We start from the raw sequence: 17,907 nt of genomic DNA on the forward strand, positions 1-17,907 counted from the left end.
ATAAGAATTCATTGATCACGATTTGTATTGTAAAAGAAGCAATTATAATTTGATTTCTATCTATTATTCATTTCTATCTATTATTGTCATATCTATTATTCATTTCTTTTTACAATTGGACTTGCTAATGTGCTCTTTTAAACTTTTTAAAGCACTTATATCTCACTTTGTATCGGCACTTGCTTTATATTAATATCTCTCGTAATTTATCATCATTAATTTTTTTATTATACTCCTGTCTTCGGAAGAATTCGATTATATCGTAAAACGACTTATGGGCATTTAATCGCTCGCGTGGCGCCCAGTGAATTTGTAATCCATCTAATATGTCGTATCGTATGCAATGATATGTAAATGAGCAATCGTCGGTGTTGAGGCAAACGTGTGGGATTTCTGCATGAGATAATGTACCGCTAAATGTGCATCAACGTTGATTACGGCCTGTACAATGAGCAAACTAATTTACATAATTGATTTCATTTGCAATGGCGATAAACGATTTTTTGATGGTAACCTGCTTATTTCACTTTACGATCGAATCGTAAGATATCGAATATTTTTGCGTTTCATCGCACCGAATGAATTGCACCGCAACTGACTAATGAGGAATCGTTCGAACAAGAGCGGTCAAATTGTGTGGAATTATATCATAAATTCGATCATTTATTTGCGTCATTTACGAAGCCGTGTGTTACATTCAATTCTTGCTTCAACATGTTGTAATAATCGATTAAACGCTAATCAGTCCAACATACCAACGGATCGACAGATAAATAAATACATAAATAGCCTTTTCCTGTTGACGCGACCGCAGAGAGTTTGAGGGATACCGAATAGTAGAATCGAACAAATTGTATCGATGTCAACTTTAATGGTAAATATATCATTTATGTCAATTCGTAGAATTACGGCTCATCAACGTGATTTTCAGTCTTTTGTTCGTCAATTCAATTTCTGTTCGTGAAACGATGATTTATTTTTCAAATTATTCATATTATTTCGGCTTGCGTTGTAATCGAGAATGCATACAAGCTGCAATTGTCAAACACCAATTCCATACATCTCAAATCAACTTGAGAGAAACGTGTGTATTTCGAGCAATCCGAGATATTATACACTGAATTTATAACTTTTTTACAAACCGTAAGAGATTGTGCAAATTTTTTTTTCTAAAGTGTCAAGAAAACTGTAAAGAGAAATCAGAAGAGAACCTGAGTTTTGAGAATTTCTCGCTTTATCCGCTTCCGATTTAGGCAGTTTCCATCGTGACTATACCTTGTCAGACAAAGGAGTAAGTAAACAGATTTTCCTTTGAGGTAAACACCTTTGAGATGTTGAGACACGGACGTGTCTACCGCTGCTGTGAAAACGATACGTCTAAAACACAAGGGCTCTCAAGAACGTGGTGCGCAAATATGAGCAGTAACGGATTTAACTTGTGATAACGGCATTAACTTGTAGGAATCAAAGCAAACACGGGAATGCAAGCAGCAGCAGTAGCAGCATGCATGCAATTTTTGTAATATTCTTTTTTACATAAAGAAATATCAGAATTTAGGTTACAATTAAAAAAGCTGTAAATATATTTTGGATTGGGGGATATATTCCTTTCGCTATTACGGCGAAACCGCATAATCGTGTATCGCATATCGTACTTCGTTATTACGAGGTTGTGGATTATCGATAACTGATGATGGGAAATCCTCCTGTGTGTGCGCATGTAAAAGAAAGCAAACCTATCTCATTTTCTAGGAAGAGAAAGCATGTCATATCGGACGGATTAAATGAGAGAGTGTCTTGCATATGACTGCAGGGCGTCGCGCAAACTCGGACAGACGGAAAATTGAAAACTATAAATTTCTTTGCTTTCTCCACCGTCCCCATGCACGCCGAATTCAGCTTGTCGACGCTACCCACGAGAAACCCCCCCCTTCCGATCTTTACGAGATGGTTTATGAACCTGCGTCATTTGAAACCCAAAATAGAATTTCGTACTTAATATCATTTACGCGATGTTCATCCGCGAATTGCGTTATCACTTGATTGATATTTATATATGATAATACTCGTCATTAATTCTGTTACATCACAACGCGAATACTTCTTATGTAAAAAGAAAATATTATTATCAAAAGATGAATGTTACAAAAGATGAATCGTAAGAAGTAGTTAAAACAGTTTTTTTTTTCGATAATAAATAAACTAAGTCAGTAAAAAAGTGTTACGCAAATACTTTCTGGTGTACATTTTGTAGAAAAATATTTTATTAGAATTTTGAAAGATTTATATCATGCAGACCGTCTATCTAAAATAGATTATACATATTCTGTCTTCGTTATTCTAGTTTATTAACTGTAATTGACGTAATTCTGATGAAGACTAATTGTAATGTTAATTTGATGTGTTCAAAACAAGCATGTCGATGTTACTTCATCCATTATGAAAATTATACGGCTAAAAAATTATATAGGTCAAGCGATCGCGAATCAAGGAGATATGACTATAGATTATTGATTTTTGTCATAGCTTAAGCTACGGCATTTTTATCATAAATGTAATCTAGAGAAGAAAATTAATAACAAATAAGTCTAGTAAATATATGCAATGTAATAATATATCATTTCCATATTTTGAATGTCTTTCTAATTATAAAAATAAAATTAATATATTTAATCATTAGGCATAACGAATCAAAATTTTTAGTTAATTATCTGTATAAAATATTTCATTGTATCAAGAAACGAAAATAATCAATGTCGAAATAATCAATTTATTATTTGTGATAAAGTTTTATAATTTTATATGCTCTGTAATATATAAAAAGTAAGAAATAAAGATTTATACAATAATTACATCAGAAAATACGTGTACACATCAAAATGTATGGCATATAAAATTACAAATAGAATTTTATTTTAGATTCTGATACGAATTCTAGACATTGTCTAAAATAGAATTCAGTAAGCAAAATTTTTCATAAAACTTCACATTAAAATAATGAAAAACGAGTTTTTACGTTATATCATAAGTATAAATGTACCAATATTTATAAATTACAAACTTGTATATAAGATATGTATCTCCTACTGACAAAATAGAAATAATTACAAAATATCTTAATATTTCTACATTTCATAAATACTGAATATGAGAAGAATAGAATAAATTCCTACAAATATGTTTATAAAATATACGTATTTGTCTTTTCATGTACGACTGTTAATTAAACTTAACATATGTGAAAAATGATTTTAATGTCTTTTTGTATTGAGTTTACGATTTTGTATAATTAGTTTGCCTCTTTAGATTCTTTTTCTCTTTTGCTCTTTTAATTATTTTAATCATTTTAATTTTAAAATTTAGATTCGTAATGTTAATGTATGATTTGTAATGTTAATGTTTAACCCAATTATTTGATATTATTATTTAATAAAATCTCAGTCCTTTCTCATATTAGTATTTAATATTAAACAATTTAAATAATTCAGATTTTTTTTCAAATATCTAAGATTGACATTTGCACGATATTGTTTGATATTTGCTAAGTTGATTCTCAAGGGAAGAAAGTCAGTTGGAAAACATACTCGAATTCGTCGGAGCGACCGACACTTGTTCCATAACGCGCGATTCCCTCCGCGCTAGTAGTAACAGATAGCACGAGACAGACGCGCCGCTGGTAATCAAAGTCCCGTGTCGTCATATCCGCTGGCAGATAACGGTAGGTCCTGCGCCAACGAATTTGGAGAGACTCGAAAACCTCGAGATGAGCAAGAAAAGATTGCAAAAGAAATACCATGGGAAAAGGAAGAAAAAGAGAGAGAGAGAGAGAGAGAGAGAGAAAAAGAGAAAGAAACAGACGCATTGGATGGCCAGGGAACGGCCAGCGTGACACAGAGGAGGAGTAGAAGGTGGCTGATAGAGGAGGGCTGAGAATTAGGGGTTGGTCGCAGGCAGCGTGCGCGCGAGAGGGTTTTGCCAGAGAGGGAGAGGGTGGAGTTCCCCTCTTGCGCTTTCTCTCTCTTTCCCTCTCACCTTCGCTCTCTCGCTCTCTCGCTCTCTCGTTCTCTCCCTTTCTCACGCCCTCTCTCGCTCGTTTCCAACCCCTCTCGAGCGCGCGCGAGCATTCGGGATTCGAGGCGATGTGGAAACTCGAGCAGACAGCCAGTCGCTCGCCGTACGCTTCACGACGTGGCTCGAGAGTGCTGCCTGGCCGATCGAGATAAACGACGACGACGACGACGACGACGACGACGACGACGACGACGACGACGACGACGACGACGACGATGACGACGGTGTAATGCCAATCCTCGGCGACGAGGTCAGTCGACTCTGGTCCATATCGTGACTCGCCGTCGTCTTGAAACGTCGATCAACACTTGGCGATCTTGCCCGTCCCGATTACTCGATCGTCGATCGTCGCTCGCCAGAATCCACAGGTACCTCCGCAAGTGCACCATGGAGGTCAATAGTGTTCGCGAAATGAACGGCCGGATCGGACAGCTGTCGCCGCGAATTGACCGGGATCGATCGAGAAACATTACGTTTTCATAATACTTCGATAGTTCGTAAAAATCTCATGTAACATACGGGCTCTGCCAGTCACGAGATCGCGAGAGCAAGACAATTTGTAAGGACACTGAAGGGTTTAAGGCGATACTCGACCGGAAAATCGATTGGCTCCAAGATCGAAACGCGCGAGCGAACAAGAGAGGACGTGAACGGTGATCGATCGGGGATAATCACTTACTTCCGATCAGTGATGACCCTTATGGACCAGCGTGCGAGGCGTGCACGCGTTTCGTCAGCGCGGCTCCGTTTCAACTGCCGCGGGGCCAAATTTCCGGTCAGGAAATTCAACGTCGATCGGCGTGGCAGCGACGCGGCAAAATTAGTCGGAAGTGCCGGCGAGTCGGATTAACATGGTTGTCATCGTTGCGAATAGTGATTCTATCATACCTAATAATGGCTACCGATCCGATTGGAGGCTCAAACAGTGACAGTGAATCAATCGCAAGAAACGAAGATTAAAACAGAGCTAAGCCGCAAAGGAGGGAAGGGAGACGCAGTGGTGCGGACAACTGATGAGAGAAGTTGAGAGAAGGGTGGAAGTTTTGCGAGAAAGATTGAGGAAGGATCGCGGCTGAGAAGGAGCACGAGTGCCATTTCCACGGAGAATTTAATAAGCCCCACGAAGCGCTCTCCCCATAGATCGAATACGACGTCGTTGGGCTTTCCGATCCGCTGTCGCAAAATATTTCAGACGATCCGTCGGCACTGAATGGCACGGCTTAAGACGGCTTCCCGTGTGTATCGCCGTAATCGCGCAGCGCGGATAATCGAAGCGATAGTAGACTGAAGAACCCGAAAGCTTTTCCCTCGTGGTCGTGATCCCTCTCTACTCTTTCCCGCTTCTCTCTTTTTCCATCTCCCTCCCTTCTCTCTCTCTCTCTCTCTCTCTCTCTCTCTCTCTCTCTCTCTCTCTCTTCGTCGGCTCGATTTTAACCATGGCGAACATGCGACACCAGGAGCGCTTCGCCATGTACGCATGACATCATGTCGATGTCTGTGCGTGACACGTCGTCCGCCCGTGGCCCACGTCGAAAGTGACGGTGCACCCCTCGGCACGTCGAGGGGTGTCAGCGGGACGAGATTCCGACCTGCCGGGTCCACGACAACGCGGATACAGGGATCCGTAAACCGCGACGTCACGGCTCGATGGATCGATCGCGAAAACCTGCCGTGATCTGGGAACGTCCCATCGCGGATAATCGTCGATCGTCGAGCGACGTTGCTGCCGGAATGGACGGTAAGTCACAAATCATTAGCGGTGTGGACGCGCGTCGCTGTCGCGTGCTGGCATGCCAATTTCGTTGGCCCAAGGTCCTCCACGTCGGCTGCCGCGCCGGTGTCAAGGGTGTAGTCACGTGTGCGATTTGAATTGCTAAGCAGACCTTGATCACTGATTAATTAAAATACGATGTGAGGGAGACGGGGATTTATTATTGGCGAGGAAAATACTTGAGACGAGCGTGAAGTTGGTGCACCGCTTGCCCCGTTTTACAATGGAGCCGAAAAACATATTACAAAACGATTGTTTTCTCTTTTTAAAAAAAAGATTACACAGACAAAAATATTACGTAAAATATACAAACAGAAAATACAAGGGATATTTATTTCACTTCTAAAGAATCTTAAAATTCAGATACGTTATTGAATTTTAATAATAGAACAAATAAATATATTATATTTATTATATTTAAAAAAAACATGTCTTTCAACATTATATATATAATAAATATATTATGTAATACATTACATTATAATTTTATTTTTAATTTTTTTCCGTATGCTGCGCGATAAAAATTTCTCGTATTGAGCTAAATTAAAAATATAAGATCCTATACGTCGTTGAACAGTTACGCAATAACGCTGAATACAGTCGCGTTTGGTTTATTTCGCCGTATTGCGACGCGTAACTTTTTTTGATGCGCCCATAACAATGAGTGGACAATTTCATGATAATGAAGGCGGAGCAAGATAAAGAGATGCTCTGGACTAACTTTGTGTCGCTCGAATTAAGGACTATAAATGAGAAGACCGCGCAGAGCAAAGGGTATAGTACGCAGGGATGAAAAAAGGATTCTTTTATGACCCTTTTACTTCGCCTTCTGTTCCGGCATCGACTGTACAGCTTTTCCTTCGTTCCTACTCCTCTCTCACTTTCCACTTCTCTCTCCCTTGATGTATTAAAGGGGCACGTAAAATATTCCGGAGGCATTTTCATTACCGTCCTCTCTGGGAATGCACGCGGGTTGATAAGCCTTTCTACACGAGGGCGCAGGGCAAAGTGGATTGCGAAAGGGGAATCGAATGTATTCGGTTGCCACTGTGTCCCTTTTTTGCCCCTTTTCGACTTTAGAGAACATTGAATTATTTTTATTAAATTCACGCAACAACACGCATATACGCGCTCTTTTCAGCATAATTAGAAAAATGTCATTTTCGTGGCATGGGCATTTATAATAGAATGTTTATCAAATGCAAAATTAATCCCGACAGTTGTTAATCGTTAGTTTTCGTCCAAGCTATTCCATTTAAATTGCCTTTTATCCGACGTGAGTAAATAACGAACCGTGGCGAGTACAAATTACATATAAATAATTTAGATTGGATTTTGCATAGTAATTATATGATATTTATGATGACATAAATATTATTAGTGAAATGAATGTATAAATAAAATCACACTTATTCTCATTTTCTCTCTTTCATAGTTCATTCTTCTCTTAATTATATGTATAGTTTTTCAGAAGTAAAGGAGCTAGGTAATACGAAATATGCCGTAATAATGATGCATAATGCATTCTATTTTATAATTTGTTTATGTATATTAATACAATTTCCCACTAATTTTTAATTATACGAGAAAACTCATAGCGTATTCTACATAGCAAACTGTTTAGAATACAACTGCGTGATATCAGAAATAATTTTCGTGATATCTACTGCGAGAATATATACGTGCGTATTGTATGTCATGTTCCATAAATTTGACAATGAGCTAGCTATCTTTATATCTAATAAACTAAAGTATTATCTGTTAAAGTATTGTATCATCTTTTACAATATTGTTAAACTAAAATAAAATATTGTTAAACTAAAAATCACATACCTTGACTAATTCACATAATACTGAACATACACGACTCGAACTCGACGATGTAAGCGTTTGTATATATAAAAATCTGTAGTCACATTACACGTGTTAGATGTATCTGACTATCTTGACATCGTATTGTTGATCCGATTCATCCTAGCAAAGTTACTGCGCTTCGCAGTATTACGAGACACGAGCATTTTAAAGCGTTGTCGATGTTTTCGAAATTACACGGTAGCATAAGCTGTGGGAGTAGCAAGTCGTTGGATTTTGTGCAATCGTTGGATTTTGGGCTCTCGGCAGGCCACTCTGCTTTTTTAGGCGCAATTGAATCCGCCGGCACTCACGGCAGTCCTCCAGTCCACTAGTTGACAAGGTAATTCCAGTAATTCCCTGAATGCCCGGTATTTTACAAATTCTGAGCTACTTGCGATCCGTGTATTTAGCATATTGAGTCATTTCCATAAAAAGCTACGATCTCCGTATCTAGTTGATTATTGTACCGTAAGTGGTATTAGAGAAAAATTAGTGACAATCGCTTTTATACTAATCTCTTTATACTAATCTCTTCATCGACAGAAGAGAAAAACTATTATTTCTTATACTGTAAAATTTGTTTTACTTAAACATTTATACAAATTAAAGTCAAATAAATGTAAATAATATTAATCAGCAAACGAGTGTAGGTAATTCTAGGTTTATTTATCCTTTACGGAAATTTTATAGATAATTTTATCGGAAATACTCTCGAAGTATGAATCGTCAGAGACAATTCATATTTGCTGTACAAATTTATTTTAAGAATATATATTTTCAAATAATATTCATAAAGATACTCCTTTCGAAAAGAATTTAGGCATTCCTTCGTGATGTTAATGCACATTAAATGTCATCAGAAAACTTATCGGATCTGTTTTGCCTTGATAAGATTGTACAAAACTTCGATGCAACTAGAGTGCAGCCATAACCGGCAAAATTTATTCGTAATTTTTTTCAAGAAAGATAAAAATAATCACGGATAATCAGAAATTATATATTGTTTGTTTCCTGTTCACTTTTGTTCTTACTAGAACAAATTGAAAGTTATCACGAAGCAGAAAGAAAATTGAAAAACCAAATCTCGGATACATATGCAATGCCGTCGCATCTTTAGATAATCGATCGGGTGCAGTCACGCGGTAAGAAAAGCAGAAATCTTTTTCAGTTAATTTAATAGAACACGCCTCTATGCCATTACCTGTTGCGTTCACCCATTATTACGTGTGCCAGCATGACTTCGACGAAGAAAAATGACGACTGTGTCATTCGGGGACGGGTATTTCTTATTCATCTTCTCGCTATTACGTATGTTCCATTTATATTTGATATGTTTCTGGTTACAAGTTCTTGAAGAAGATAAATGTTGGAGAATGTATATTAGTTACAAACTTTTTTAGTTTACAATAACGTTAATTAATATTAATAAATAATTATATAATTTATTAAATTATTATTTATTAATTTATTATGCATATCATAATACAAGAAACCATTATTGTAATAGTTATTTATTGTAATAGTTGTATTAACGTTGTTTTGTTAATATATATATGTACCTATAATATATAAATTATAACTCAATAATTATATTTTAATTATTCAAAAAAATTTTGTTAAATTAGTTAATAATTCGAAGTGATATCTCTCTCTGCAAGTTAATATTATTACACATTTTGTCGGAAGAAAACTATTTACAAATAACACTATTACCATATTTTCAGAATAAAGAGTCCTAATAAATATTAAAAGAAATTCGTCATCATTTTCTGATATTTCATGAGAAGTTCATAAATCATAATACGATCGATCCTATATAATAAGACATGCTTTTATATGATAATTTACGATAAATGCGTGTGACATAGTTTAAAATTGTTAACATACATTGTTGGATTTTTTGGTTGGTTTCGTTTAATTATGCCTGTATAACACTCGTCGATATGTGTATTATACTATATATTATATTTGCCCTGTGGCAGCTAGTAATTATCACATATTATTTCACAGACTAAACTGTTAATTATTCAGTCGAAGAGAAACCTTTCGGCGCGTATAAAGTTAATACAACGGTCTCTTTTATAACCGCGTATTAATATTGAAATTTCGATTATGCCGATTTATTTATAGATGTACGCCGGTGTGTACTTTGATTCAATTTCAGATTTTATCACATTAATTTTCGTATCAAACATCACGTGTCTAATTTATTCGTTTAAATTTTATTTTTCTATTCGGTGTCATCGAGTTATATATACGTTTATAATTATATTCGTATCTCATACATTCGGAAATGAAGTACTTTCAACCAAAGGCATTGTAAACACGAAAGTATTTCGGATGATTATTAAGTTGGAGACATTTGTCATTTTTTAAATTAAAATTAAATATCAGAATGAGAGAGAAAGAGACCCACTTTAGATACATATTGCAGTACTCGGGATAATTCCTCGGGATCATTTCTCACCCAAATGGCGCACCAAATGTCTAACAGAACAGCGGGCAGGAAGGACTCCGCATTAGCGAAGTTTCGTGCTAATTGTACGTAATTAATTATATCATTATTTCGCCGATTAATCTAAGTCAGGCTCACTGCGGTGGTAGAGCATCATATTTTTCCTCGATACGGTATTCTTTGTCGCAACTGCTGCATTAAGAGCGATCAATCTAGGGAGATATGATTTCATTTCTTTTTTCTATTTTTTTTTGTGAAAGACAGAAAACGATGTTATGTACAAAGAAGAAGAAAGATGTTGCTTTCCCGGCGAGATGAAAATTGCGGAAGAATATATTGCGGAAATATTTTCTGGCTTTGCCGTATGAGAAACTAACACCGTTACAGCAACGATTTAATATTTGAAAACAATTTTGATTTTTTACACATATCCGTGCATCGAATGTTTCGGGAAGCATGGCAGCGCATCTTGAAAAATCTAAAATTGATAGCAGCATACCGGAAATTTATAAACAGCAGTACATGGAATACCCATTTATTTCATCTTCGCAAAAATCAAATCGCAGATGAGACAGTTACATAAAAAAGTTACTTAACTAATTTTAATAGATTTTTTTTATAAAATAATAATCGATTGGTCAGTTAAGAAATTGTAGAATTTAATGACTATAGCAATATTCTAATGTTAGAGTGTTTTTAAATATTGCTTTCTGGTCGAGTTGGAAATTGCAATTCTAACATTTTAAAATCAAATCACAAATGATTATATGACATTGACGCATAGATTAATTAGCGCCAATTCACAATTAGCGCGATACTTTTATTTCTCGTGCTACACTTACCGCTGTAGATAGGAAGCGTTCATTTATTTATTTATACAGCGAGCGTGTTTTATTACAGCCACACGCAACTCTATTAAACTTCAGTATACCACACGTTATATGAGCCAGCGTGTGTTGCATTTACGAGAAAGAAGAATTAATTGGAATACATCGGAAATGTATGAGAGGCACGATTAATAAATTTGGCTTTTAATTCCCGTAAAAGAACTGCATATTACAACATTAATAACATATTACTAAACCATTATCCATTTTTATGGTATCCAATGCGTTTTGCCTCACTAATTATGAACGCAAAGCATCACCGTTTTCATTCACGAATTTTGGTGCTGTTTTATTAATGTCGTAATATAGAAAACTCTTTCTTCAACAGATGTATTTTGCAACATTGTTACGCAATATTACCGGCTCTTATCTTCATTACTTAAGTAGTGGAATAAGACTAACGTGTGTATCGATTATCGACGTTCATCGGCACGCGTTCGCGTTAATCCAGTTATAGCACTCGCAACGTTTGTCATCAACGCGAATAGCAACGTTCTTGCGCGTAATTCTCAGAGAGGGTCGGATCAGGGCAAAGTTATACTTGAGGCTTGTTTGCGTGCTCGCGAAAGTTAGCTCGCCGACAACGCAATCCTTTGAGACTAATCTACGCGAGAGTGGACGAACTCGCATTACTCACGCCTGCGAGATTTTCTGCGTGCACGTGCCTTTTTATATTCCGCATGTTCCTTATATATAATACTCACTTGAAAACTGGATCATTTTTTCCTAGAGCGCAAGCGCTGCATGTGGTTGAAGCCTCTTATATTTGCATCGCGTTGCTACTCAATTTTTCTCAGTTGAATGGATCTGATACCAAAGCTTAAATTACGTCATGCAATTTTTAATAGAAAAAAAAAGGAGAGAGGAATTCTTGAAACGAATATTTCGTTTCGGTAACGAATAATGTGTCTCAAATGTATACCGTGAAAGATATGAAAGAGTAGAATATTCTTATGAGAAAAATTATTTGTATTCTTATAGCGATGTATAATTTTTTTTTCTGAAAACAAATATCAAAGAAAAATTTACCGAAATATGATAATCGTTCCAAGGGGATGCAATTTTCAAAATACATCGATGCGATTTATAACTGTTGGTTGGACGAAAGAACTAAAACAAAATGGTCCGTTTTCAAATGATTTACGACCGACCTCAGTTGAGAGGAAAATATCGAAAACCTATTGCCATAAAAAAACCAGAGTCAATTAACCTCAGAATTATTGATAGTGAGAACCATTCTAGACCTTTCGACCTTTCGTTATAAATGTGTGGTTAACGTTAATAAATATTGTCAAAAATTAATTATATTATATAATATTGTTAAATTAATAACAACAATAATATTGATTAATTTTGATATTTGTTATTAATTGTGTTAATTTATTTTTATCTTTAGTTAATATAATTAATTTTAAGAAATTATTGTATTATCCACGTCTAGCGCGCACTCTCTGCCGTAGAATTACTTACTCATACAACAAAATGATTAAATGTTACAGAATAAGTCCTAATAAATTTATATTTTTTTTAATGAAGTACGTCTTTGAATCTTTAAATCCGCATCACTTCTTTCCTTGTATGTAAACGTTTCCTGTTCTGAAATATTGCGAGATATTTGAATGCGTAATGTTCATCCTTTCCTTAACGCGCGCACTACGTCAGGTTTGGAGGAAATGAAATGTCAAATTTCGGTATTTTCTCTTTTCTGTGCATAAGCGCAGAATAATGCATGAAGTTTTACGGAAGGAAGAGCGGGTGGCAACAACGACGCCAAATGTCGAGAACAAAATTTCAACACTGTGTTCTTCACTAGGGATTAATATCGTTTTGCATATTTACATATTCAAGTAATGCCACGTTTCTTGTTGAGGCAGTGGAAAGAGAATATTCTTACTAGATTCACTTATTACTTGGATTGGCGTTAATGGTTAGTATCGTAATCGTGAGTTAATTAATCGTTATGATCTTTATGATTCATTAATAAAAATTGGATATTTCTGTAGAATTACTTTTAAAATAGAAATTTCATGATACATATACATATTTTTATGAATAATTTATCTGCGCACTCAGAATTATACTTTATATACGTAATAGATAGAAGAACAAGACGATGTCTAGAATATTTTATTAAAAATATTAAAAATTTTGTAGTTAGATATTATTGAGACATTTCATCGCTAATTTTTTAAAATCTCTTTTGCAGTTTCAAGATTTTATATTTTTTCGAAAATATAAATAACTTTTTCAATCTTTTTCATCTTACAAATTGTTAATTATGGAAAGATAAACATTGAGTTTTATGACATAAAATATATAGTATAAAAATAAAATAAAAAATGAGTCTCACATAAGAAACTAAATATATAATCAGGGCTGGGAAAAGGAAGATATAAAAATAAATGAAGTTGCAAGAGCAGTGTATTATCGTTGGAGCAATTTTATATAGTAGTTTATGAGTAACGAATAGTAAAGCAATATTATTCTTATAAGCCGCCATATAAAACACTATTCGCGCACCACAGCATTTTATCTTTTCTTCAAATTCGCGGGAGAAAGCGGAGTTAGGAATGGCATTCGCGAACATTTTCAAAATGTCGATATCCAGGAGACAGTCTAAAATGTCGATGGCCTCGGAACAACGTTTAAGATCTGACGTTTGCAGTGTATATTTTCCTCCTAATAAAATTCAGTCACCTTTCTTCAGTTCCTACGCAATATACCTTGCCAGAGAACGAAGGTCGCGACATATGAAGTAAAAAAAAAAGAAGAGCATGTTGAGGGTGAAAGGGGAAAGGGATGAGAGGGAATATGGGGTGAATTACAGGATGCGTGCTGTTTCCTTTTCTGGGTCGTCTCCGTTTCGCATTTTTTTCCCAATGGTTTTCGCGAGATCGGACATACTGCATTATATGTGTCTTTTATTAAAGCAAAGATAAACTTCTGTAAAAGTTTTTCCTTCTATATACATTGACCTTAGCAAAGATCGATAAGTATATTAATATATCAAAGATTATATAGGCTACAATTATTAATACATATATGTTATTAAATTTATATGCGTGTTATATATGCAATGTAAAAAAAATTTAATAAAAATATGATGCAATCTAAAATGAAAAATCTATAATATTAATAATATAATATTAAAATGCATATTGATTTCATTATTTTTAATACTATTTCTAGCTTTTAATCGTTATCCTTATAATTGATTTATATAAAATTAAATAACAAAAAATAAAATTTAAATAATAAAAATATTATTTATATATTTTATTTATTTTATTTATTTATACATACAATGATACAAATTCGTTTTTATTTTAAATAAATACTTTTCTATGATTACTTACAAATATTCATCTTGTTGATACTTATTTTCTAAAAAATTTTGTGCTTTTAATTTCTTTTTAGTTACACTACTTTAATGAAATATGCTAAAATTCTCATAAATATAAATTTGATATGCATGTAAATTTTTTGCTAAAAGATTATATTTTTGCAAAATTGCTGTTCCTGGTTGTTTCTTTTAGGCAATTTTATTTATTTAAGCTTCATTTTTAGGTTGTTTATCTCTACATGATAAAAATAGTCACAAGTTACAAAGCCCGAACACAAGTTATTAGTTAGTTTATTAGTTTTAAAGGTATATATATTCTCATTTTTATTCGATATATGTATTCCGCTCCCTCTTTTCTTCTCAATACACGATAGAAACAAGATTATTTATAATCAAAATATTCACAATTTAAAATACTGAGCAATATTTCTTCGGTGTGGAAATATATAAATGTATATATAAATCTATTTTGTATATTATTACACCCTTTTATAATATAATCGATATGTGTGTGTTTCGCGTTACACTTATGATAATCATCTGTCTATCTTGATCTTTTCGCATAACTTGAATCTTAAATAATCGCGCTCCCCCATGATGTCACACCCCTCCCACTGTCGATACGTAACGCGTCTCCGCGCGGAACAAATGTATCAGCCGCGCGCATTCGCGCGAGGGAAAAATAAAAGGTCGCGCGTGGTGGACATTTGCAACCCAAAACAGTACAAGCCGACACACGATCGGCTCGCATATTCGCGGATTCGCTGCGCTTAATGCATTAAACGGGTGACTCGCCGCGGTCGCCTGCAATAGCCGCCACAATGGAATTCAATTTTCGCAAGCGTGGGCACGAATAGCCGTCGATAAAGAATGGATAGATCCATCGTCCGATGAACGAAGGAAAGAGACCGACATAGGCTTTTAACAGGAACCTCTAGCTCCGGAGCCGCTTTGTCCCCCGTTTTCCCACCAGCGTGTACGAGCCCCTCCCCCCTCCGCATAGATTCTATCCCTGCCCCTCCTCCGTCAGCTTACACGAACATTGCCAACTCCATGGCCGGGAGAATTCAGATAGCGGATACCGGATGCTATTATACGCTACATATATATCCCACGAACTTTACAGTCAGTAGACTGCGATACTCTGAGGAATTTACAGTCTGAAAGATATTGCCAGGCGATATATACCGGCGGCACTTCGCCCTTCTGGGCTCTATGTAGAGCAGGGAATCGGCGGAGATGGAAGGTCTCGTGGGATAAGGAGATGATTTCTATCCTTAAGAGGGTCTACCGTCGTGGCGTTGAAATCTTCCAAGGCCTATCCCTATTCTCTCTCTCTTTCTCTCCACCTTCCTCTCTGTATTTCTCACACCTCCATCTCACCCGGACGTACCGTGTTGCCAGAAAAAAAAACACCATAATGCCTATCAATCCGACCTTCTCCTCGTACCTTCGATCTTTCGCCTACCGGGGACGAAACGGCGTCCCATTCCGAGCGATCTGTGGGCGGATGGGTGGAAACAACCGTGAGCTTTTGTTTAATTCCGAGATTGCGCCACGAGGCACTCGTCTCGAACGTTGGCGCAGATGGGATCCCGCGAGTTTTTCCTTCCACGTTTCATTAGGGAGGAGACACTCGATAGCCCGGATAGTTTCCTTGCGTAAATTTATCGTCTCGCTTGGAAAGTTTGATCGGGATTAAAATCATCGTGCGATCACGAGCGAAGTAATGGAGCGCGTTTGTTCTACTTAGAAAGAGCGTTTGAGAACGGCAGTGTTGCGAGGTAATCTTAGACATCATTATCCCATAAGAAATATTAGTAGAATAGAAGTAAAAAATATTTAATAATTTCTTTTATTTATTTTAAAATTTATTTCTGTTTATTTTTAATTTATTTATTTTATAATTAAAGGCTGTTCGCGCATGAATTTTTAGGATATAATGAAATAATAAAACCTCGTTGTCCTATATTTAAATGATATACTTTCAAAAGTTAAAGTTAATTCAACAAATAAATATCAAGTGATATATTGACTGTTAGAGTAATAAATAATAAAATAAATGTTGATAAATAATAAAATAAATCTAAAAAAGAATTCGGTCAGAACTATTATGAAATTTCTGGCACTCCAATAATTTATCAGTCAAGCAATAAATAACCGGCTAGCCATTAAATTGACAACTAAAATTGAGATTGTTATTTTACTCGTGCCTTCATAAAAATTTAAAATAAAAAGTTAGGAAAACATAGTTTATATTTGCGCATATGTACATACAGATTGAACGCGGTATCGGTTTTGGGTAACATTTTACAGGTGAAAAATTTTTGTTTGGCAATTTCCCGAACAAAATTTGGAAACAAACTTTTGTTCTGGTTGCATGTTTTTCCATAAAAGCGAACGATAGCAGTGACCACCAACTTTTCTTCCATTACAGAAATCCTGGAGGAAGGATTCAACTGATACGCATCTAAGCCAGGAATCCTGGAAAACTGTGCGACCGGCCAAAGGGCCGACTAGAAACAGTACCTCTTTTCTTGCTCGCAAAGAGGATCAAGAAAGCCTTATCGTACTTGCAACCTAGTCGAAGAAAAAGAATCAGAAGAAGGAAAAGGCGGCGGAGTGGAAGAGGAAGGGGGAATAAAAGAGGGTAGAGAACTTAAACGGAGCTGGGAAAAGATAAGTAAAGATGTCGGGCGCGGGCAGAGAAATGGAATCCCGGGCGAGACGTTCGAAGATCTCGTGATTGGTGTCAGCGTCTGGCCGAGGATATAATCGATCGCGCAAATCGATCGCGATGGAGGCAAGAGCGAACGATTCGTTCGTCAGGTCGATCCTTCGAAACTTCTCGCTGACCCGCGAGTATCGGTACCCGGACGAGCCACCTGGAGGAGAGACAGCCACGAACGTCATCGATGTTGTCACCACGACCGTGCAGGAGGAGAAGATGGTGGACTTTCTGGGCGATGCCCTCGCGGGGAACGACAGCGACGTCGATGGCAACGAGTCTGGTTGGTTCAACGAATCGACGACCGTCGCCTTCTCGACTCTGTCGGCCTCCTCGTCCTTCGCGGACTCCACGTCGTATTCCACCCCGAGCGTGGACAATTACACCGGCAGCGTGTCCGACCTCTTCGCCTTCGACGACCTGAGCGATTACATCAACAAATTCAACTACAGTGTCCTCGTGAACCTGACGGCCTACTACGACGGCGGCGCGGGTCTGAATCTCAGTAGCGTCAATTGCACGTCGTCGATAGTCACCGGAGGTGTCGGGGGCGTCGTTAGACCGGGCGAGTGTGCCGGGACGGTCGACGAGAAATCGAATGCGAACAGCTGGTGGGCGCTAATACTCGTAATCGTGCCGTGTTTGACGCTCTTTGGTAACGTGCTCGTCATCTTGGCGGTGGTGAAGGAACGGGCATTGCAGACTGTCACCAATTATTTCATTGTCAGCCTGGCGGTCGCCGACCTTCTCGTGGCGGTGCTCGTTATGCCATTCGCAGTCTACGTACTGGTAAGTCGT

At 36.7% G+C, this 17,907-nt stretch overlaps 1 protein-coding gene across 4 annotated transcripts in view; it reads left to right on the forward strand.

Annotated features, from left to right (window-relative positions):
* The first annotated feature begins 4,150 nt into the window (after positions 1 to 4,150).
* Positions 4,151 to 17,907, forward strand: part of Dop2R (dopamine D2-like receptor) — a 210,989-nt gene continuing 197,232 nt past the window's right edge. For all 4 annotated transcript variants that reach the window (XM_011641287.2, XM_011641288.2, XM_011641289.2 and 1 more), the window contains exons 1-2: positions 4,151 to 5,809; positions 16,819 to 17,898. In XM_011641287.2, coding sequence (XP_011639589.2) covers positions 17,179 to 17,898 — 720 coding nt within the window. In that variant the 5' untranslated portion in view covers positions 4,151 to 5,809; positions 16,819 to 17,178. The remainder of the gene's footprint in view (positions 5,810 to 16,818; positions 17,899 to 17,907) is intronic.

The sequence above is a fragment of the Pogonomyrmex barbatus genome, unplaced genomic scaffold (genome assembly GCF_055798465.1).
Source record: "Pogonomyrmex barbatus isolate J1 unplaced genomic scaffold, ASM5579846v1 scaffold9, whole genome shotgun sequence".
In the NCBI taxonomy this organism is placed as follows: domain Eukaryota; kingdom Metazoa; phylum Arthropoda; class Insecta; order Hymenoptera; family Formicidae; genus Pogonomyrmex; species Pogonomyrmex barbatus.